The sequence below is a fragment of the Sarcophilus harrisii genome, chromosome 3 (genome assembly GCF_902635505.1).
Source record: "Sarcophilus harrisii chromosome 3, mSarHar1.11, whole genome shotgun sequence".
Taxonomy (NCBI): domain Eukaryota; kingdom Metazoa; phylum Chordata; class Mammalia; order Dasyuromorphia; family Dasyuridae; genus Sarcophilus; species Sarcophilus harrisii.
In genome coordinates this window covers 63,618,197-63,642,865 of record NC_045428.1, presented here as the reverse complement: position 1 = coordinate 63,642,865, position 24,669 = coordinate 63,618,197, and the positions used below count along the sequence as shown (strand labels likewise).

At 33.0% G+C, this 24,669-nt stretch overlaps 1 protein-coding gene across 5 annotated transcripts in view; it reads right to left on the bottom strand.

Annotated features, from left to right (window-relative positions):
* Positions 1-24,669, bottom strand: part of USP37 (ubiquitin specific peptidase 37) — a 65,186-nt gene that overhangs the window by 22,122 nt on the left and 18,395 nt on the right. For all 5 annotated transcript variants that reach the window (XM_031958054.1, XM_031958055.1, XM_031958056.1 and 2 more), the window contains 11 exons: positions 24,586-24,663; positions 21,052-21,149; positions 20,116-20,200; positions 18,807-18,968; positions 18,123-18,254; positions 13,919-14,042; positions 13,289-13,494; positions 10,446-10,563; positions 8,683-8,762; positions 6,360-6,524; positions 2,302-2,367 (listed from right to left, as the gene is read on the bottom strand). In XM_031958054.1, coding sequence (XP_031813914.1) covers positions 2,302-2,367; positions 6,360-6,524; positions 8,683-8,762; positions 10,446-10,563; positions 13,289-13,494; positions 13,919-14,042; positions 18,123-18,254; positions 18,807-18,968; positions 20,116-20,200; positions 21,052-21,149; positions 24,586-24,663 — 1,314 coding nt within the window. The remainder of the gene's footprint in view (positions 1-2,301; positions 2,368-6,359; positions 6,525-8,682; positions 8,763-10,445; positions 10,564-13,288; positions 13,495-13,918; positions 14,043-18,122; positions 18,255-18,806; positions 18,969-20,115; positions 20,201-21,051; positions 21,150-24,585; positions 24,664-24,669) is intronic.

The window sequence follows — 24,669 nt, the reverse complement described above, 5'->3', positions numbered from 1 at the left end:
TAAGCATCCAAAATTCACTTAGGGAAATAAACAAAAGAGCCTTTGGGAGAAACTAGCAATAATTCAGACACCTTGTACCACACAAAAGAGAATTGAAGTCACTTAAATTTTCACTCAAAAAATTGTGTATTAACTAATGCAATAAATTAGAAACACAATAACACACGGTCAGCAGTGAGGATATATACAAGTGATAGCTAATATAAAGAATGAAAAGTCTAAAAAATTATAAAAACACACCAGCTTAGAATAATTTAATATAGGGTCAGTCAAGCCAAACTCCCTCAAGTGCATCCCTATATTATAAGAGAACTAAAAGTGACCCTGTTATAAACATGGTTTATATCTAGTGTATTTAGTTTAAGACAGTTTGAAACCATACAATTTAATACATTTTAAGAAGATTTTAAAATAAATGGCTGAAAAAAAGTTTTAATGTTTTAGAGCTTGTATGGAAAATTTACTTACTCAAACATATAATTTATCTGATATCACAAGATTTATTTTTACTTCTAAATATCCTGGGCACCTAAACTAAGCTGAAGAAGAAATAAGGAAATGCTCTAAAGATATTTAAAAAATATGAATCAGCATAAATTATTACCCTGGCAAAACAGAACAAAAATGAAATAACAAAACTAAAATTGTAAACCATAAATTTAAAAAAAATCATTTAACTAGGAAATAAGATGCAATAATATCCCACAAAACAGATTTTTAAAAAGATATAAAATCCAGCAACCACACCAAATACTTTATGAGAGGTGGTATTCAAAAGGTGTTATTAGTTAGAATAATATCCGTTCATTGTGTGATCTTTCAGGTTTTAATAAAACTGAGACAGAAATGACCTATCAGCAATGTCAATTCTGTATCTCTGGTTTCATGGTCACCAAGGAAATCTCCAAGCAAATTGTGTCCAAGGTAAATACTGTGCTGAGGAAGGAGACTTTTTCTTAGTGGCTTATGTGAAGTCTATTAGATGTTTTATCAACATGATTAGCTTGCCATGGCCTAATCTCTCCTCATGTGATAGAAAATTAAGCTTCCAGAACAAAAAACCATGGTGAACAGAGGACCAGATCAAAACATAATAATGTCCAATCAAGTTTCTTTGTGGCAACTACAATGATTTGCTACAGAGTACACCTCATGAATAATTACTAAATTCACTAATGATAGTTTGTCTATATTTTAAAGAAAAATTCAACATGATTTATTATTACCTGCTCATTTTCTAAAGAAATGGAGAAGAATATTTCTTTCGGTTTATCTTAAACTAAGTACACTGGACAACACTCAGATTTTGAGTCATTTATGTCACCTGGTATTAATTGCATTGAAAAATGATAGAAAGAAAAGAAAACAGGAATTCCCAAGCAGCAGAGGACAGTCTTCAATGCCCTAAAACAAAAAGGTCTCGTTTGTAAAATCAGGCTAAACTATGAGACTGTTGACTTATAAAGTCACTCACAGCAAGAGGTATAATAAATATTAACATTTGGAGATTTCAACCAATTCTTGGAAAAATTGGAAACTTCTTTTCGTTGGCCAGGCCTACCCTGTTAGATTTTGTGGAAAAGCAGAAAAATTCCTGTAGCACTGTATTTCTCAAGAATGTGCTTTCTTAATCATTCCAAAAATCTCTCAAGTTCAGTAAATGAATCATGAAAACTAAGAGTAATGATGACTCAGGTCAAATTCATAAAGAATTTTTTTTATAAGGGGCTTCATTGAATTTGATCCTCACAACAGTACATTAAGTGAAGTTACTGTTATCTCCACATTACAGAGGAGCAAACCAAGGCTCAGAGTCACACTGCAAGTCTGGGTCTGATATGACGTTAAATCTGAATTGAGAATTCCTTTTAGCATATGAACATGTATATATTTTGTATTTACATTTTAGAAATCTTAAGAAATTTAGAAATTTTTAGAATCGAATCTACATTTTATAAATAAAATATTCAATATTAATATCACTTTTTAACAAATCTACAAACTATATTAATAATTCTGAAACAGTCTTAAATTTTAAGTTAAAGCATGCCACAAACTAGAAAGCAATCAAATCTAAAACACTCATAGGGTTGTAACAGAACCTCAAGGATCTGGTTTAAATCCATTGTTAAATTTGCTCTACACTAGGTCAAATGCCAAACAAATGGCCAAAAAAAAAAAAAAAAAAAAAAAAAGACAACTGAAGAATTATGTAAAAAAAAGAAAAAAGAAGAAAAGGGAGTTGAAGAACAGAACAAGTTAAATCCTCAAAAATCACCAGGTACACAGGATAAAACTAACCTTGAAGGGGTAGAAGTGCTGATGGTGCAGGAATTCACCATTTGGGATGCTTTTAATGGCCGAGAACTATCAGAAAATTAAACACACACAAATGTACATATGCAGTTACAATTTCCAGAAAACACCCTCCCTCCCCCCCCTTTTTACTCCTATTCTGAAGCCAGATACTTTACTAGAGTCTCTAATCCCTGACAAATCAATACCTTTGACAAGCAGAGGATATAATGATGCATTCTATTAAATATATCATCCATTAAATGAACCAGAGAGACAAATCACAGATGACATCATTAGATATTTTCTAATCCAATAATCTAACAGTAGGACACAATTGGCAGCCAAGGTGAAGCAATAATGTGGATAAAAATGACTTTAAAGGTCACAAACAGGAAAGGCCATGCTGGAGATACAAAGGTGAAATTACAGGAGAACAATCTTGCTACTGTTCTTTATTTTTCTCATACTGAAGAGAAGCAGTATGGAAAAATCTACAGTAGACAGTAGTTTATACGAGTCCTGGGAAGAAGGGCTATGAACAAAATAAATTTCATAACTCTTTCTTGAACAGCCTCTCTTATCAGGATGCCAAATATTATTTCACCCCACCATCTCATCAAGTGATGGTCACTGATTTGCTTTTTGATCATAGATTAGTTCACTTCTTCCTGATTTAATTTTCCTGTTCCTTAACTTGAGGAACTTGTATGAGTTCCTATGGTCACTCTCCACCCGATCCCATTCTGGGACTCTAAACCAAAGTTTTACCAACAAGTTACCATGCAAAAAAGAAAGCAGAGTTGTCCAGCAACAGAATCAGTTGATTTTCTGTTCTCAGAATCAGAAATAGTTGATTTTCTGTTCTCTTTTTTTAATCAGGTTAGCATTTTTCAAAGAAGCATTTTGATTTCCAATTTATCTAATTCTAACTTTCGAAATGTTTGCTTTTGTGTTTATTTGTTGGTTTCTAATTTTAAAAAAATGTATATTAATTTCAATATTCTCCTTTTGTACTTTGCCAATTTGTTTTTAGGAATATATTTTTTTTCCAGAGAATGCTTTAGTTGCATCTCACAAATTCTGGTATTTTGTCTCACCATTACAACTTTTACATAATTACTTGTTTCTATGATCTGTTTGTTCATTCATTATTATTGAGATTTTCATTAAGTCTCCATTTAATTTTGTCTTTTGCTTGTGTTTGCTGAATGGATTACTGTTTTTAATGCATTATGGCCCCAAAAGGACATGTTTAGTATTTCTTTTTCTTTAAATGTATCCACAATTTCTCTGTTCTATAATACATATGCAATTTTTGTACAAGTTCCACGTACTATTAAGAAGCAAGTATATTCTTTAGTGTCCCAATCAGTAAATGCCATCAGTTTTTAATCTCTAATATCTCCAGCAATTGCTTTTAAGTCTATATTTTCCCTTCTATTGATCTATTAGATCTAATTACAAAAATGGCACATTAAAGCACCCTTCTTTTATTGTGCACAATATATCATGGCAAGTACGCTAATTTTTCCTTTGTGAATTTGGATTCTATGCCACTAGGATATTGAGTTGTTTTAAACAACTCGTTAAAGATTAGTATATTGCTATTTCCTTTCTTACCTCTATATCTGTTAATTTTGTAAATTTTTGGTTTTGCTTTGTCTGAGAATGAGTTCAACTTCAGCTTTTTTTGATTTCCTGTATACACAGTAAATGTGTTAGTTTCTCATTTTATAATTTGTGTATGTATTTGCTTTTTGCAAGTTTTTGTTGTCAGCAACAATTGTGAGGTTTTATGTTCTAGTTATTTTATTATCTACTCACATTAAAAGTTATGAGAGCTAAGCTTGCATTTTTCTTACTAGTATTTTTTTTTCTAAATCAAGACCTTTTTTTTTTTTTGGGGGGGGGGGGGTTCTTCTTCCTGTAAAGTCAGTACATAATATCTACAATTAATTATCTTTCTTTTCTTTTTTGAAAGGCAATTAAAGTTAACTGACTTGCTCAAAGTCACACAGCTAGTAAGTATTACGTATCTATGAGGCCAGATTTGAATTCAGATGCACACCTGACTCCAGGGCCATCCACTGAGCCATCTAGCTGCCCCTAAAATTATTTATACTTAATTTACTTTAACATAATCTTTTTCTAAAAAGAATGTTTTATTTTATTGTCTTTCTCTTCTGGGGCAGCTAGATGGCATGGTGGACAAAGTGCCAGGCCTAGAGTAAAAAACATCCAAGTTCAAATCTGACTTCTGACTCTTCTTAGCTGGGCAAGTCATTTCACCCTGTGTGCCTCAGTTTTCTCATCTGTAAAATGAGGAGATGAAAATAGCAAACACCACTCCAATATCTTTGAGACAAGAAACTCCTAATGGGGTTAATAAAGAATCAGACACAACTGAATAACAAGTTTCCTTTCTATAATAAACAATAAACTTTTATTCTTTGATTCATTGATTTTAACTTCTATGTGTTCCTCAAAGAAGTAAAGCTTCTAAAATACCATGTTCAAGTTCTTCTAACTAGTTACTAAGTTATTCCTAATAATGTAGATCTTTTCTCCATATTATTCCCTTACTGTGCTTTACTTGTAGAGATATCTAATCTATTCGTGAATCTATTCATAATAAGGATGCAAACATTGGTACATGGCAGATATTTCCCCATGTTTCAAATCATACACTCCATTTCTATTCCCTGCTTTTCTCAAGGTCATTTTATTTCCCATATGCCATATAATTTCCTTTCTGGGAGAGACTGGCTGGGATTTAGGGGTGGGGGACAAAACAGAATGAGGAGATTATGTCCACAGGTTTAGAACATTGCATGTATGATTTAAAAAAAAAAAAAAAATCTATTTATAAGTTTTGCTCATTTTTCTTCTTTTTTTTCCCCCTTCAGAACTTTGTAGAAGTTTTCTGGAAAGGGAAAGAGTACGGGGAAAAATTTAGAAATTTAAAATAAACAGATATTAAATTTTTTTCCCCTCTCTACCATAAAACCTTTTCAGGAGCCAGTTCAATGTTGTATATATATTTTTACTGTGATTTTGTGAGCACGAAATATCATAAACCGATCAAATAACATTTAAAATCAAGATACACATTTTCTAAAACTTTATTTAGAAGTATTTTGGTTACAATTAGTTTAGACTCTAGCAGGGCTAGGTTAGAAGCCTTTTACTTAGTGAGATGGATTTTCTCTCTGAATAAATAGGAGTATACTGGCAAATGTTTAACAATTGGCTCTGGGGGAGGACAAAGTATGCATAACATGCTTCCATCTAAGCTAGACTATTAATATTTTCTCCATTAATTTCTTAAGTCTAGACAATCACTAAAACACTGATTACTTAAGAACGTACACACACATTTTCAGAGCAGTAGGATTCTATTTGATGCAGTGTTTCTTAACCTCAACTACACAGTAGTTGTAAGACATCTATATTCTCTGCCTTGGACCACTTAAGAAATGCAGCTAGGTCAAGCTTAGTAAGCAGCAAGTCAAAGACGCAGATAATTTAGGGATTCTCTCTCTCTCTTTTTTTTTTTAACATATAATTTTATAAGGTCTCACAAATTTTCAGAGTCCAAAAGGCCATCAAAAACCACTAGCAGAATATATACTCAAAAAGGAATCCCTCCAAATAAGTAGTCATCCATCTTCATAAGAGTAGACTTTAAAAACCTTGAGAATGATCATTTTTTAAGCTGATAGAAATTTGTCAGTCCAACAAGCAGCAATTGGAAAATATTGATTAATTTTAATAGTCCTGCAAAGCTTTAAATTGTCCTATGATGGCATCGAAGAATCTATGTACCCCCCCTTCCCCCAAAAGTAAATACTGCTAGGAAGATTTATGCCCTGAGAAGATTATTCTTATTTTACTAGTCTTCTCCAAGAATACCTGGCTCATTATGTGAAAAATAGAACAAATACAAAACCCTTTTCTACTATTCTGGGGTTGATTCTATTTTGCTACTCCATCTGTGTCAGACAGATTAGAACTGGATCTGCTAAAAGGGCATGGAGAGAATTTCTCTTCCAAGGACTTACATTGCTGTATGTGCACTCCAACCCAAAGTAAGGGGAGGTTTTGTGTTTTCAGTGCAATGGGATGATAAAGTTAAATATCTTGGAATAACGACTTGCTGTCCAACCTTGTTGTTGAGTGAGAGGGCCACATTGAAGCTGTATCGTTTCAGATGAAGAATAAGGACCCTAGAAAAGAGATAATGATGTAACCCATAAGTTCATACATATTGGAAGCAACTATCTGGAATTCAAAACAGCTTAATCTAGTCTACATATAGTGGGGAATTTCTAGGTTTATTTGGCTAGCATAAAATTCTGTTTTATTTACCTCTTTCTGACTCATACAAGTGCTAAGTATGTATTAAGAATTTTAGGGGGAAAAAGGAATTTTAGAAAAAAAAATACTAAAGAATATATAAAAGTACTAAAAACTTGATGGTGTTTTTTTTTTAAGTTCGGGTAAAAGATACTAGACTAAAATGTTTACTTGTTTATTTCAATCTGTTATAAAGCCTGTGATTAAGTTTTCAATGTTTTAAAATAGCCCTTTAGTGAGCACTTGTAAGAATACTTTGCTCTTAACCCATATTTCAACATTCCTTTCCTAAGGAGGAAACTGAGGTAAGAAAAAAGCTGCAAATGTATTTTTCCTGTTTAAAAATTTTTCTTTTACTATATTCCTTTATTAGCTAATGTGTGTTTGGAAATTTGTAGACCTAATCTAGCTTGTGAGCCTGAAAGGGCTTTTGAGCTCTTCACAACCACTAGACATACTGGCTAGTATCCAAAAGATCTTTTCACCTTTAGTACTGAGTGAATCTTTGATGGGTCAAATGACTACAATCCATATAAACACTTTATTATTGAATTTCAAAATTCATGTGGGAAATCAACCACAGTTCCAGGCAAATGAGACTTAGAGAAAATTACTGTCTTTCTTACAGCATATGCCTTTTTTGCTGAAGGCACAAAATAAAAATTCACTAAGTCCTTTAAAGATTGCTATGAAATTGCAGAATGAGGGCAAGGGTTTCGTAACTATGCAGCTTTGGCTTTTTTAATTAAAAAAGAAGTCTCTGCCAAACTTTATAAGCATCATTCCCAGTAAGAAAACAGGTTAGTTCAACCTTGGTGTTCATCTTGCCAGAGCCTAGAGCAGTAGTAAGTGGCATGTAATAAAACCTGAATAAATTTCTTGTTGTCCTAAATTCTGGGCAGAGATGGGGAACACAGGTATACTGCTTCACATGTACTGGGGTTTACTTTTTCCTGTCTTTCATTTTACAAGAGGGCTTTCTTACAGTACTAGGTAATGGGAGGAGATGGAATGAAAATGTTATGGAAGATAAGGTAAAAACAAAAGACAAAAACCAAAACTAAGAATAAAAAATTATAAATTGATTTAATTCAGATAGATAATAAAGCTCTGTACTGTATTCCCAATTTTTAAAAAAAGGATATTGCTAGAATACCTCAAATTGCTTTGCACAACTGTATACTAACCAAACAAATCAATCTCTGATCTTGAAATTATTACTTTTAACCTCCTTATTTATAGTTCAGTTTTGCTTATCTTTCTAACACACATTATCAAACCTTACTGTTTCCAAATATGCATTCAATCTTTCAGGCTTTCTATTTTTTTCAAGTAGTCTAATTTTAGGGAGAAGTAAAAAGAATAACAAAGATATGCCCAAAGGGCTATCAAACTGTGTATACCCTTTGATCTAGCAGTATCTCTACTGGGTCTGTATCTGAAAGAGATCATAAAAAAGGGGAAATGGACCCACGTGTGCAAAAATGTTTGTAGCAGCCCTTTTTGTTAGTGACAAGGAACTGGAAATTTGAGTAGATAGATGTCTAACAGTTGGGGAATGGCTAAATAAGATATGGTGTATGAATGTAATGGAATATTATTGTTCTATAAGAAACGATCAACAGGATGATTTCAGAAAAGCTTGGAGACACATGAACTGATGCTAAGTGAGGTGAATAGAACTAAAAGAACACTATACACAGAAACAACAAAATTATGTGATGATCAAGTGTGAGGGACTTGGCTCTTTTCAACAATGAGGAAATTCAGGCCAATTCCAATAGACTTGTGAAGGAGAAAGCCATTTGCACTCAGAGAGAGGACTATGGGAACTGAATGTGGATCGTAACATAACATGTTTAACCTATACTGGATTACTTGTTGTCTAGGAGAGGGAGAAAAATTTGGAAGTTTTGCAAGGATAATGTTGAAAACTATCTTTACATATTTTTTGTAAAAACAAAAAGCTGTTATTATTTAAAAAAAAAAAATACCAAAGAAATAAAATTGAATGAGGATTAAATTTACCTGGGAAGTCTGTTGAATTTATGTGTGACAATAGCAGACTTTCCACCACACTTCTCACAGGAATATTCAAGCTCTTCTGCCTATTAAAAACAAAATACAAACATAAGATTGAACAAGCATCTTCATACCCACTGAGAGGATTAGAAACTTTGAACCAAGTGAAATTTTATTACCATAACTGCATAATAATACCATAATTGTCATAACTTGGCAGATTTTCCCTTATTAAAGAAGCTAAGATCTGTTTCTCAAAAGATAAAGAATCTTTTGCGCTGCAATAAAATTTCTAATTTCTCTCAGATAAATCTTAATTTTCTTTTTAAAAAGAAACAATTTATAAAACATCATATTCTAAAAAAAAACAGTAAAGATGAATTTTTTTTTTTAAGGAAAAAATAAGTCACCTAAAAATAGCTCAAATACAAAGCAACGAAACCAGAGAAAAAGCTTTCAAAGTATAGCTATTAATTGATTGTTTGTTTGAAAAGGAATTTTTATACAACAGTGACTAACAATTGAAAAGACAAATAACTTTGAAATACTTAAGAATGTTATTCCAGAAGGCTAACAATGAAAACATTACTCATATCATGACAGAGAGATGATGGATTTAAGTGCAGACTGAGACAGATTTTTAAGATGTGCCTACGAGGGAACTGATTTTCTTTGATTACATATTTGTTACAAGGGTTTCATTTTTATTTCTTTTTCAGTGGGGAGATGAAGATAAGATAGAACATAAGAGAATTTAAATTCTTATTAACTGAAAAATATAATTTAAAAAAGGTAAGAAATTACTCTTTGCCTGGTATTTTCGTATTCCAGGACAATGAGGACAAAACACAACACAAATCATCACATTAATTAACAAAAATTAGATGTTACATATCAATTCATATAAGAAATTATCACTATATAGCCTCAGGTAGGAAAAATTCATAAATTTATTTCAACAAAATAAAAAATACTATAAAATCAAAAAGAACCACAATGAATTTTCATTAACTACTACTGCTCTACGGAAGCTCTAATTGTATCATAGAGGCTTTTCAAGGGTCTGCCACTATGAACCATGGGACTAAATTTATCTAACAGTTCTAAAACATAAGAATTTTCCCTTTTCTCTCTATGGGTCTTATACCATTTAGGAAAAATAAAAGTTAAAGACTGATCTCTCCAAATCTTTTCAATGGGGATTTAAGTATTAACAATAAGATTTATGAAGATATATTTGTAAAATCTCCTATTTTAAAAAGTTTAATCTATCGTGCAAACAGAAATACTTTAACATAAAATTATCATTCTTATTAATAAACTTAAAAAAAAATTTTTTTTGGGGGGGGATTGTTTTTGTTTTTTGGGGGGGGGGAGTGAGGCAATTGGGGTTAAGTGACTTGCCCAGGGTCACACAGCTAGGAAGTGTTAAGTGTCTAAGACCAAATTTGAACTCAGGTCCTCCTGACTTCAGGGCTGGTACTGTATCCATTGTGCCACCTAGCTGCCCCCTTATTTATTAATATTAAACACAAATTCTTAGGGTTATTTTCTAAAGACATTTGCTGGTAGATTACATGAACATCTTCTTAGGCAATCTGTTTTTTCTCTAATAATATGTTACAAATCACCAGTTCCTTGAAATCCCTTTTCCAAAGAAAAATTAATATTTAACAATTTCTAATCATCTGACAACACAAATGCAAAGCAGAAATTGATCAGAACTAAATCTATGAAATACACATTTCCATTAACAAAGTATTATTTACCCTAAAGAAAAGATCAAGAGAATCTTGGATTGACCGAGGAGGTAGTGGTTTCTTTCTTCGGGGAAGGTCAATGGAAAGGTCATTAAATTGTTCACGTTTGGGAACAGTTTCACCACATCTGCAGGAACATAAAAAATATGCTCTTCTAAACATGCCTTTGAGATGCAGAAAATTTCATGGTTGTAAAAAACAAAAACAATAGCTTTCTAGGAAATTTGATGGGAAACAGTAAGAAAATAAACAAGCACTTGATTGAGCCAATCAAGTACACTAGCACACAGCATGTGAATAATTTATGACTTTATTTTAGTGTGCATCTATATCATACAAACACTATAATACTGCATTGTGGACAGAGAATTGCCTTGGTAGTAGGCAGGTTGGGTTCCAATCCTGCCCGTGACATTTTTTAGTTATGTGATCATGGGCGAGTCATGTAGTATTTTTGAGGTTGTGTTACTTCATCTATGAAAGGGGGTAGTATCTGTAGCACCTACCATATAGAATTGTTGTGGAGATGTGTGCAAAGTGCTATATAAACTCAGATTTTATTATATTGATCTGACTAAAAACCTAAATATCAAAGATTAAAACATGTTCTAAAAAGACATCAACAAAGAAGTAGATGTTTGAATTACCTATTTCCTTGTTGATGTCTTTTTAGGAACATATTTTAAAGAGTCAGCCTGGCACAAAGCAATGGAACATGGAATTGAGATCTTAGATTGAGATCCCCATCTCTGCCACTTAGGTGCAAAAACTGTGGGCAAATTCTTAAACTTAAACTTTTCTGGGTTTTCTTGCTGATGGTGTCCAAGTACCCTGATAGCTCTAAATATATAATCCTATATACAGGCATTGTGATATTATCTTTAAAGCTGCATGATGGTCCACGATAAGGCAACCCTACTATGGGATGACTGGTTCAACAACCTCGTAAGGGCAAAGATGAAAAAACCTTGAAAATGTGGAAATATAGCCTCCAAAACCTGAAAAACAAACTCATTCATAAAATCTAAGCAACTGAACTGCAAGTTCAAAACATTTTTTCTCCAGTTCACTTGAAAGGCTAAAAAACAGATAGGAATTATTTTCTAATCTATTGATTAAGATAAACACTTTCCTATTACAGTTAAATAAACAATAGGATGAAGATACTGATTAGATTGGAAGGGGTGTGGGGGAGGGGAATAGAATAAAGAAAAATGTCTTGGAACCATGATTTCTTTTTTGTAGGGAGCCCCAGGATTGATGCAAATGCAGCTCAACAGCTCCTCAATTCTCAGGCAGAATTAAATTTTAAATGGGGGAATGATTTGCCCAGAATCACAGTGTGTATCTGAGGAGGGATATGAATGGCGGTGTCCGGCCCACTATCCATTATGCCCCGCTGCCTCTCCATATGATAGCTAAGATATATGAATGGTTCTTTCAGGAGGAAACTAGTTTTTATGTAAAGACTTGTCCAGTTCTGTATTAAAAACAGCTAGTAGGATAAAGAGTCTTTTGAGAAAAAAAATCTAATGCAAAGAGTAAATTTTATAACATGTGAACAGGGTATTTATATAAGGAAGTGAGACATTATTCTCTCCATATTCAGCTCAGGGTTAGTTTCATTTTACTAGAAGAATAAAGGTGCTGAAGAAGAATTCAAAGTACTTAAAAAAAAAGACAGAGGGAACAATCAATGGGTTTGAATACCTTTATGCCTTAGAAAGAAATATGGGACAAGCAGAACACAGATCATAAAACCCACTTAATAAGTTAATATTCAACATTTTAAAAATTATTATGTGGAAAGCATGGTGGCAGGTGATGAAGAAATTACAAAGACACACAGGGTCCCCATTCTTAATAATTGCCAATCTGGAAAGGAAGAGAAGACCTTCTTACAAATAACTACAAATGATTCTTACAATCCATAAAATCAAGATCCTTCACTGGGCTAGGCTGGCTGCCTTCTTCCTAATGCTTTTAGCATGAGAATTCAGAAGATAGTAAATACTAAGCCAAGGAGTCTGGACTATATTTAGTAGACAATTTGGAACCATGGAAGAATTGTGGGTAGCACAATGACATGACTAGATCTAGGCATAGGGCTAATCTTATACCATTGTGAAGGACAGATCTAAAAGGGGAGCATGATAGTGTGATGAGGTGGGAAGGCTTTTGTAATAGTTTAGGTCAGTGGCAATAAAAACTCAATGTAGTGTAGCAGTAATAGGAATGGAAAGAAATGGCTAGATTCCAGGAATGTTGAGGAATCCAGAGGATTTGGAAACTAATTGGGTGTGGGAGACAGAAAATGAAAAGACAGCAATTAAGATGTCAGAATATCTGGTAATCAATTCAACAAACAATTCCTAAGTACATACTCTCTGAAAAGTATGGAACTAGGACTGAGAATGCATATTGGAGTAGAACACTATTTGTCTTCAAGATCTCAGGCTAAATAACAAATATAAGAAAGGTATCCTAAAAACTTTCTCACTAATTCAAAAAGTAGAGGCATTAGACACCGACTATATACCTCATTATACCAGTGAAATGGAAAAGATGGCAACATGTTTAGTGCACAGAATAGTTGATTTGAAATGGGTTTTGTTATTTGTTTAATTCTTAGGAAAGGAATCCTAAGTTTAGAATTGATTTTTTAGATAATCCTGGTTTATAGACCAGGGAAGAACTGTAGCAAGAATTTGAGAAATTCATTGAAAAAAGAGAAAGGGTGAGTGATAGAATAATGTTATGAGACACACACCTTTAAAATTAAAAGGCATATACAGAAAAAAATAAAAAGTTAAAAAACCTTAATACATCTCTCTATGACAGTGAATACTTACACTTTACATATGATAGAATGCTGGACCTCAAACTCCAAATTAGTAATAACAGGACATGTGTATATCCTGGTAGCTGCAATATCATCTGAAGTCCGTCCTGGAGAATTCTCTTCCCCAGATAAAGGCTCAGTCTTCCAAGTTTTATTTAACTTTTCCATGTCTTCCTTTAGCTGATCCAAACACTGACTTAAAAATTCATGTGCATCCTAAGATCCATTCAATTAGATCAGAAATAGTTACCCTTATACTAAACCTTCTCATTAACTTTCATGATTTATTTTATCAAAACATACAAAGTACAAATAAACACAAAAGTTTAAGAGTCATGTACTCCAAGATATCTTAGTATATTAGCAATTTGTGGCTTAAAATCTGAAATGGATTTCAAAAAAAATCGACTAAGTATAAATTATGTGCTACTACTAACTTTACAACATAAAACCTACTAAGTTTGGATCCTTGCAAATCAAACTTTCAAAGCAGTAAAATAGACTGAAATATCAGTGAAATGTTTTTTCTTTTTCCAAACTGAAACAAAATAATCTGTTACAATAATAATCTAAGATTTAAAAATTTAAAAACATTTCTCACAGACTGTTAAAAGATATTTTAAAAATAATCATTACTTACATTTTGCATGTAGCCAGAGAATCTCTCTGCAGTAGCTGAAATGGCATTTTTTACCTTTTTCAGCAAATCTTTTTTTGTTTCTGAATTACAAACATCTTTCTTAGCAAGAAGGTGGGCAAAACGTCTAGTAATATAAAAACACATTGTTTACAAATTATGAGATTACAAAATATCAAGTGTAAACATAAAAATCTACATTCTTCAAACATGAACTCATCTATAGCCATTGAAATTCAACATGTGTAGATTTTGTTAACAAATGCTTTGCATGTGCATTGAAATTCAGATTAAAATTCTTAACAGTTGGTTAAAAAAAAAAATTATCATTCCATAAATCCAATCCCCTTGCAGCTTTACTCCTGAGTTTGTTCCTGAACTTAAGACCTGCAAATTCTCAACTCACTCAGGATCTGAGGCTTCCTCACCATGGAACTTCCAAGTAACCCCAATGACTTCTCACCTTGAAATATTATTCTAGCATGCCAATCCTCTTCTTCCACCAATGAACTACTACAGTCTCCCTTTTGGGATTCAAGTTAGTCCAGGGTCTGCTTCTGACTTTATGGACTTCAAAACTATGATTTGATTCCTGGGTTCCTTCATTCTCATCCCTCACTGGTCACCTGTTCAGTTCCCTTTTCTCATTAGAATGTAAGCTCTTTCAGGGCAGAGCCTACCTTTCTTTTTCTGATATTTCTTATCCCTAGGTCTTAGGTATACTTTCTAGCTCATAGAATGTGCTTAATAAATGCTTGTTTCCTAACTTTCCTCCCTAAAAAAAATTTGCTTTTTTGGAATTTAGCATCTAACAAAACCTTTCTGAAAACTACTCCCAAGAAGCAAAAAGTTCTCTCAAGGAGTTTACAACTTATCTAAAAATACAAGAGACATCAAAAAGTTAAAAGGCAATAAATTATAAATGAGGATAACCATTACACAAATAACACCTCAATGAGCAGTATCCCTTCTACTTCTTCACCTCCAAATTCACTGAGAAATCAAGAAAAGCCGAAACCCTTATTAGAAGCATATATAATCCAGTAAAACACAATCTGTCATTGGCCATATTGAAAAAAAAGTCTCACTGGTCATCCTGCCATCTGGGGGAGGGGGTGGGGGGCGGGTAAGAGGTGAAAAATTGGAAAAGAAGTTTGGCAATTGTTAATGCTGTAAAGTTACCCATACATATAACCTGTAAATAAAAGGCTATTAAATTTAAAAAAAAAAAAAAAAAAAAAAGAAGAAAAAAGAAAAAAAAAGTCTCATTCTGTGCTTCGAGATTCTCCTCTGTCAGATAGTGGATGACATGTTTCATCTTAAATCCTCAGAAATTATGGTTGGTTATAACATTGATCAGAGTTCCCAGGTTTTATTTAGCAACCCACCCCTCTCTCCCAACATACATCCAGATCCAATTACCCTTTCACATCAACACTGCCCCTTCACAATAGACGCAAAATGTGCAAAGTTAGAGAACCCACTCCAAATGTTCACAGGAATTATTTGCGTCCAACCTGCAGCTGAGCATTCTGAGCTCATATTGGTCTGAGCAGTCAAAGTTGGACACATTATAACTTAGAATGTCATTTTACTCTTCTTTAAGAACAATGGACAACCAACCAACAACAAAATCCATTATAAACACATATAGTCAATTGAAACAATTTTCCTTATTAGTCACGTCTTTAAAAAAATGTTTCTTCTATTCTTAATTCTGAATGCTTCACCTATCAGAAAATAAACAGCATGTTTTATTATTAATACTCTGAAATAATGTTTGGTCACGCTGAGCAGAGTTCAACACAAGAATATATTCTAACTCATTTATATACCATAATTAGTCTATTAAATGTTCCCCATTTAACAGGCAGATTTCTCTCCCTTCCTTATTCTACCCACTCTCTGACTCCTCCTCCCTCTCCCTTTTATTTTCCTAATAAGTAAATTGTACTTCTGTGTCTGTTTATATGTGTGCATATATGTATTCTTCTTTCTTTTATACAGTTTAATTAAGTAAGGTACTCCTGCAGCCTGCTCTTCATAGTTTGTATATTTTTCTACTAGTGCACTCTCATTAGTGAGATAATTTTCTCTAGCATTCCTTTCCTATCCCCATGTATTTTTCCCTCCTCCTTTTTCATTTGTTCTTAAGATCATTTAAGACTTAACAAAATCATTCCAACAACTTGCCTAATTGGACTCTACCAACCCCGGTGATGACTAATATCAGAGAGCAACCATTAAGCAGCATCTCCCTATATTTAAATGTAAGCAATTTATCCCTGTTTATTTCCATATCACTGTTCATTTGTGTTCACCTTTTTATGTTTCTCTTCATTCCTGTGTTTTCAATTCAAAGTTTCCCTACAGCACTGCTTTGGTTTTTTTTCTCATCAGAAATGCCTTAAATTCTCTTGTTACATTCAAGGATCATTGTTTTCTTCTGTGGCGCTATATTCACTTTTGCTGAGTAAGTTATTTTTGACTACAAGTCCATCCCTTTTGCCTCCAGAATACTGCATTTCAAGTTCTCTATTTGTTTAAAGTGATCTATCATTTGTGTTCATATGTGATTCTGTCATTAGTTAATACTTGAATTCTTTTTTTCTGGTGGTATTTTTCTTTGTCCTGAAACCTTATTTTGGCAATGACGTTCCTGGGAATTTTCGTTTGGAGATTTGTTTCAGGAGCTGACAATGTATTTGTATTTCCACTTCGGCCTCAGGTTCTAAGAGATGTTGGCAGGTTTTTTTTAAAAGATGTTTTGGGGGCAGCTAGGTGATGCAGTGGCTAGAGTACCAGCCCTGAAGTCAGGAGGACCCGAGTTCAAATCTGACCTCAGATACTTAACACTTCCTAGCTGTGTGACCCTGGGCAAGTCACTTAACCCCAACTGCCTCAGCCAAAAAAAAAAAAAGTTTTGCAATATGCTTTGTAGGTTTTTTGGTCTCGGCAGTTAGATAATTAATTTTTTCCCCCTTAACCTGTTTTCCAGATCAGTTATTTTTGCTATGAAACACCATATCTTTTCTTTAATTTTTTTTTCAATCTTTTGATTTTGTTATAATATTTCTTGTTACTCAGAATCACTGGCTTCTAATTGAATTTTTAGGGAATTTGTTGGGCAAGATTTTTTGGGTTCTCTTGGATCAAGCTAATAATTTCCTTTTCAAATATTTCTTCAAGGAGTTTTCATTTCTTTTCCAAAAATTCCCCCTCTATTTATAAAAAACATTTTAAGCAATTTTTCAAAACTCTTACTTCATTTCTTCTAGAAATTCTAATTGAATTTATGCTTAAGCTGTGTTTCTCTCCAAGGCAATGCTTACAGATGCTTTAAATTCGTTCTCTTTAGTGTTTGTATTTTGAACATTTAGGGTACTGTAATAGCTTATTATGGTGGGTTTCTTATTTTGTATGCACATTTTTTCAGACTTGACATTAGGGCTGAATTCTGTAGTATTTATAGGCAGAAGCTCTGGACTGGTCCTATTACTGCTAAGACCTCAGAGCCTGGCTGGCTGGGCACTTGCAAGCTATCAGTACTCCCAACTGGTCTGATCCAGGGCAAAATCTGAATGCTGTCCTTCTGGTCTGGAGCTATGCAATTTTTGATATGGACAAAAGACTCACTTGTTGACTTTTTCTGGATTTCAGAGTGGTGCATTTTTTAGATGTATTAGAAGTTCAAACAGAAGACCTCAATGCTATGCTTTCTATCTTTCTGCCATTTTGGCTCTACTTTCTGACTTGACCTCTATGGATTCTACCTCCTTTCTCACTAGCTGAATGCAGCTTATATATGAAAATGAATTTCAAAGGTACTGCTAATTACCTCAGAAAAATCTTCTATTAAGTTACAAAGTTCTCTACCAGGAAATTGTTTTTAAAAAAAATTTTTTTAAATTAAAATCAATCATGGTGAAAAGAAAATGTTCTAAGTTAAGTGAAAATGACCATTCCCTACCAAAATTCTTGCCATTTATTTACAAAAGAATAAAAGAATTTTGCACATTAGACATTCTCAAAGTCATACATTAAGTCTCTAAGAAATATCAAATATTTTATGCTTCTCAACCTCTAGTACCTCCCAAAAAATCTGTTAGCATGTAGAGGGGAAAATAAAAACAAAGGATAGAAAATGTAGCAGTACTTAAAAAAAAAAAAAAAAAAAAAGAATGTTTTACCTAAGAATAATAGTTACCTGATAAGTGCATTAAGTGGTATTTTTTTCCACGGGATACCTTGCTTAAGCAAATCATTTGCAAATGACTGGAGTGAAAATAGGGACTGTAAAATGGCATTCATATAGCAAGTATTTCCCAAATTTGAAAAGCTGAAAAATAAGAGACAAATATTATTTGAAAACTGTCCAAGAGTTTCTATTATACAGATTTACTTAAAAGCTAGCTAAGTTTTCCTTCCTACTTTTGTAGACCCAGGAAATGAGAAAGTTCTGTCCCTACACTGAGACTAGAATGCTGGACTATAGTTAGAAAATATAGAGCTCCTGAACAGTTTGGGTAATTCACGACTTCTCTGAGTTTGCTTCCCTTTAGTAACAGAGTTGAAAACAATGTTTTAGAGTTGCAAGGAAAGAACCTACCCATATTCAAAGAATAAACTCAGAAGCAACAGCTTCTGTCAATACTCAAAATCAATAAGCATTTATTCAGCACCTACTGTGGCCAAAGAATTGAGATAGGCACTAAAAAGGAAAATCAACATTATTATTACAGACTTGGTGAGTAATGTCTAAATGTTTAAAGCATTCACTAACATACAACTGATTTTCCCCCAAATTTGCATTGTTTCTTTATGGTAATAAGCACATGCTTTCTTTGATTGACTCAATAAAGAACAGGAAAAGAGAAAATTATTCACCTACCCTTGTAATTGTTGCTGTGAATGGGTAGAAAGGGGCACTCTTGGTTTATTCCATCCAGTATAATCCTGGTTAGACTTTAGTTTTTTAACAGACAGAGGAGCTGGCTGGGAAAGAAACCCCAAACTCCTTTTGGCAGAGGGAGTCTGGCTTGAAACATTATTCCTAAAGAAAAGCATAAATAATAAACAGGCCTAACTGTTAGAACATTAAAAAAAATGTTCTATTTTCCCCAAGCAATTTTGGCAAAGGTCAAGGATTGGTACTTTGAAAAAAATCCTAGTCATCTAGGATCATAGATCAGTTAATTTGATAGTCAAATTGTCAGTATATTATTACTTCAACTTGACCATTTCACATGATTAAGAAATTTAATGGACTAACAGATTCATAAAAAAATATCACTTTGAATACATTCTAAAATACACCAGATTTACAAGATAAAATACCTTTTGATATAATAAAAAATACTTCAGGAAAGCCTAACTGGTTTGCCAAGTGTCAACATAAGGGAAACCAACAAATGGTTTCCAAGTCAGACTTGTGAAATGAATAATCATACTTTACCACTTACGAAATAAAAATGCTGATCTGATACTAAACATTTAAGTTTAAAAAATTATAAATCAACAGAAAACGGATCCAACTATTGATATTACTGATGATAATGCTCAGGGACTTGGATCAGGAATATAAAGTATTTGCACATTGTCAATTCTGATTCAAATACCTCTTAAGCAATAATTCTTACTTTGCTGTCATTCCTGATAGACACTAATTTTTTTATGATTTCATCAAAAATTTTCAGTATTTTAATCAGATTCTTTCAAAATGTGGCTTGAAATCCTAACTCCAGTCAACTTAATTTGACTTTGAAAGATATTCTTTTTGTATTAACTAGGATGTAGTTTTGAGGCATCATAGTACGATGGGAGTACTACTATCATGGAAGTCAGGAGAAATGAATAAAAATTCCACTTCGGACCCTAACTGCATAGTGATGTGGCTTTGGAAAAATTATCACTCCTCTCCGAGTCTCATATTCCTCTTTTTTAAAATGAAAGGTATACTAGTTGGTCTCTAAGATAATTTCCAAAAATAAAAATTCTGAGTCTATGATTGTGATTCTATTATATAGTTCGTTACTTTAAGAAATTATTACTATTGCTTGTTTTTATGCAACACAGCTACACACAGTAATATCTATATAGTAACATCTATACTAATATATAGTAAAATTCAAGGCTTAATTTCCTGAGCAAACAAGTATTCTCCATAATCTTTGTAGGTCAAACATAAAATTAATATATACCTGTCTAGGTTTGAATTTCCAGGAGAGTAATCTTTTGATATTGCTCTACTACCATAAAAGGATGATGACTGTAGGGGCAAAAGTCCTGTAAAAAGGGACCAAAAAGGGAAAAATCAGTTCTGAAATCACCAGTTCATATTATAAAGACAAAAGCTACCATAATTGTTCAAGCCTTAAATAGCAGTTTTACATTGTATTTAAATTGTATAGTAAAATTTACAAAATTTTACTATATGAAACAATGGTAAAACATGACAAAAGCTGATTAATTTTTTTTTTAATGGCCCAAGTCCTGAATAGCTAAAACAAACAAACAAAAAAAGCCTATACTAATTAGCAAAGCTGATCTCAAGACACTTTTCAACTATTGCAATAATGGGTATTAAGAAAAAAATGAATAACTGAGAGCCATAAAAAAAATTTCATAAATTTAATATGAATAGCATTAATTTCTTTCCTAGCCAGTTTTTTTAATTTAACAGTAATATTTTGAAGGGGTAAAATTAATGGACTCAAGTTTCATCCTCTTTTATTTCTCTGGTCAATCCTAAAATAAGAGATGTTCATTATAGTAAAATAAAATAAAAAATAATTAATTCTAGAGAAACAGAGAAGTTGGGACCTCAATAACATCCAAAATCGATAATCAAAGTTCTACAAGGACAAAAAGTATCTCTCCTCTACTCCTCAGAATGCTGAGTACATAAAAGGAATTCAATGAATACTTAATAAATTTAAAAAGTTCTAGGCACTGTCTTATATAGTTTCATATTTCTTCCAATATCTATTATAGTATTCTGTACATATTCAGGAATTAAAATGTTTATTTAACAAATGAAACTAATAATTATTGAAGTAAACTGACATTAATAGATTCATATTTTTAAAAAATATTTTATGTAAAGAAGTTACTATATTATCTAAAAGACTACTTACCTGATGTTCTATTCTCCTCTGTCTGTTTCAAGCTTAGCTGTTTCTCTCTACTGTTGTTTAAATACTTCCTTGAAGGATCTGTCATAGCTTTATTGTTCCTAGGCATAACAAGTTTACACCGAATATTACTAGCATGCAAAGATTAGTTTTTCTTTAAATATCTGATATTTTATTTCAAATAGTAAATTCAGTGAAGTGTCTTGAGCATGGAATTTAGTTCAGGAAGAAGTCATTGAGATCAACTAAATCGGCTCCCTCACTTGCATATGTATATACTGAATTTAGGCAACAGTAGCCTGTTACTCAACACAGTTGATCAAATAAGAATAACTAAAACAGGGGTCCTCAAACTTTTTAAATAGAGGGCCAGTTCACTGCCCGGAGGAGGGCCAGACTATAGTAAAAACAAAAACTTTGTTTTGTGGGCCTTCAAATAAAAAAACTTCATAGCCCTGTGTCAGGGGGACAATTGTCCTCAGCTGCTGCATCTGGTCTGCGGGCCATAGTTTGAGGACCCCTGAATTAAAATAACCCCTTTCCTTAACAAGTCAAAAATTATTACAAGACTATGATGATTAAAACAAAGTTAAGAAGAACATATCATTTATACAATTACCAATTCATGGAGCTGACAAGAAAATAAAAGATTATACTTTGATTTAATTTTTATTTTTAGTTCTAAAATTTCCCCTCTATTCATTAAGGTGGCAAAAAATACCCTTGAATGAGATTATACTTTGCAAAGAATGAGTCCAAGAGCAACGACAACATTAAGATGCGAAATGCAATGTGGGAAGGAGACAACAATTTATGCTTAGTCCTTTAATATTTTTGTTTCCCTCATCTTTTCTGATCTTTTCTGTGGATTGATTTGAATCTGTTCTGTAAGTACACAGCTGTAGTCAGAAAATACATTTTTTTGCTTTTGGTTCTGCTTTCCTCTTCAGCAACACTTCATATGTCTTTACCTATTTTTCCAAATTCTTCCTGGTAATTGATTCTTATGGTGCAATAACATTCTACTCTACTCATTTGCCATAATATGCACACACATTTTCCAATCACTGAATAACTAGTTTATTTCTAATTGGTTTTTTTAGAATGATAAATAGGGATGCCAAGAGTGAAGTAAACAGAATCAGAACAATTTTTACTACAATATTAATATTGCAATAAATGAACAAATTGTGATTGCCAAAACAATCAACTATGATTCCAGAGGATGATGACTTAAAAGCAAGGTGAGAAACAGTTTTCTGAAAATAATTCAATGTGGGAATTTGTTTTGCATTACCATGCTTAAATGATAAGGATTTCTTCCCCACCCCGCTCCCCCTCCCAAAGTGGGGAGAAAAAAGTACTTGATGATTTAAAAATTTGCAATATAACTCTTTAAAAAAAAATAAATGAACAATTTGCTTTTGGCTTATGAAAAAACAAATAAGGTTACTGGACTATTTTTAAATAGATATGCCTTTTTTTCATATTACTAGCCCTATAATAGGACCACTGGATCAAACAGTATTTTTTGGCAACACTTAAATTCTATTCTTTGCAAGTAGTTTGTTTTAGACTGACCCACAATTCTACTGACTAACCACAGCTATAAGTCATAATTGAGTTTTATCTTTTATTAACTTAGTGCATCTAAGAAGAATCAGGTATAACCCAAGTTTTTTTTTTTTTTTTAAACTTTCATTTTTCTGAACATTTTTCCATGTAATTGGCGACAGTTCTTATTTCAAGATTTGCCAGCCTATCAAGCTTTGTTTCTGAGGACTAATGATGAAACAAACTCCCCCCCTACTAGGTAGAGAGGAGGATTACAGTTACAGAATGTTAGAATTGCTGTAGTAATTTGGTCTGCTTGTATTTCCTTGTTACAAAAGAAGGTTTTATGAGGAAGTGTAAAGAAATTATTTGGAATCTTTATCTGTGAGACCCTTGTTTCTATCTTTGATCTCACTGGAGTAAATGCCTCAATGGGATCTATGAATCAGAGGATATGGACATTCTAGTCATTGTTAAGTATAATTTCGAACTGTTTTCCAGAATGACTGGGCCAATTCACAACTGTATTAACCAATGTATTAGTGTGCTTGTCTTTCTATAAGTCCTCCAACATTTACTATTCCCATCTTTTGTTGCCACTGCTAAACTGCTTAACCCTGTTTGCCTCAGTTTCTTATCTGTAAAAAGAGCTGAGGAGAGAAATGGCATATCACTTTGCCAAGATTTTTAAATGGGGTCACAAAAAGTTGGACACAATTGAAACAAGTAACAAGATCTTCATATATAAGACTACTTTTAACTCAATTCTCATCCACCCATATTGGTACAATTCTTCATCACCTCCACCTCTCACCTACATTATTTCAGCAGCCTAATTAGTTTCCCTGTCTCAAGTCACTCCCCATAACTATGACTCATCCTACATCCTATGACTTTCTTTTAAGTATAGATCTGACCATTGTCATTCCCCTATTTAATCAACTCCAGTGACTACTTATTGCCTCCAGGATAAAATATGAACTTCTGTTTAGTTTTTATAACCCTTCACACCCCACAATCTATTTCTCCAGTCACAATGAACATTTACTCCTCCTCTTCTTGTCCAATCTGATCCAGGCAAATTACCCACAGTACTCCATTTATGCCCAGAATTCACCACTTCTTTACTTTGTCTCACAAAATTTCCCCTGTTCCTTCAAAATGCCATTCAAGCTCTATGGAGTCTTTCTAGGTCCCCTCCCCACCAAGTGATTCTAATCCCCTCTCATATTATCTTGTATTTAATTACTTTGATTGTTCTCTTTATTCTGTATGCATTTGTCTCTCCTCTTAGGACAACTTTGTTTTTTTTTTTTTTGGCATCTGTATCCCAATGTCTGGTATATAATAGGTATCTACTGCTTACTGATTGATACCATTTGTGAAAGGTTATGAAATTCTACCTAAAATTTCCTTATGCTTATGAACCTGATTTATTCAATAGGGACATAATTTTCATAGAAGTTAAATGATAATATTCTATTTTATTACCTCCCTTTTCCTCTTTTCTTATTTATAATAATAAAAGCAGCTAATTCCAAAAAAAATCCAAAACCCACAAATACTACTAAAAATCAGCTCAGAGTTTATAGAACCATAGGAAATGTCCTTGGAATCCAACCCCATATTTTACAATTAAGAAAACTGAAGCCCAGCTAGAGTACAGTAAGTTGACGAGAGGGAACTTAAGAAAATTATGAGATCCTTGACTTGAAGCCTTGTAGCCCAGTTCCAGATCCATTGCTCTCTCCAGTCCAATAGATCTGTGCTCCTTCCCTCCCTCCTGGCATTACAAATAATAAACACTGGCAAAACAAGAGGGTGACAGTTGGCACATCATTCTTTTTAGATAGCATTCAGCTTAATACCATCACTTAGTACCTTTTCAGTTTTCTAACCATCTGTACTGTATTCCCTTGTGGTTCCAACTATCAGGGGAAAAAACACTAATGTAATGGCACAAAGGTTTTCATGGCAACTTACGAGGATGAATCATTTTCCTTGGGGTAATCTTCATTCATTTCTGACCCTGATGAGAGCAATCTTTTTCTCTTCTCACTCCTATAG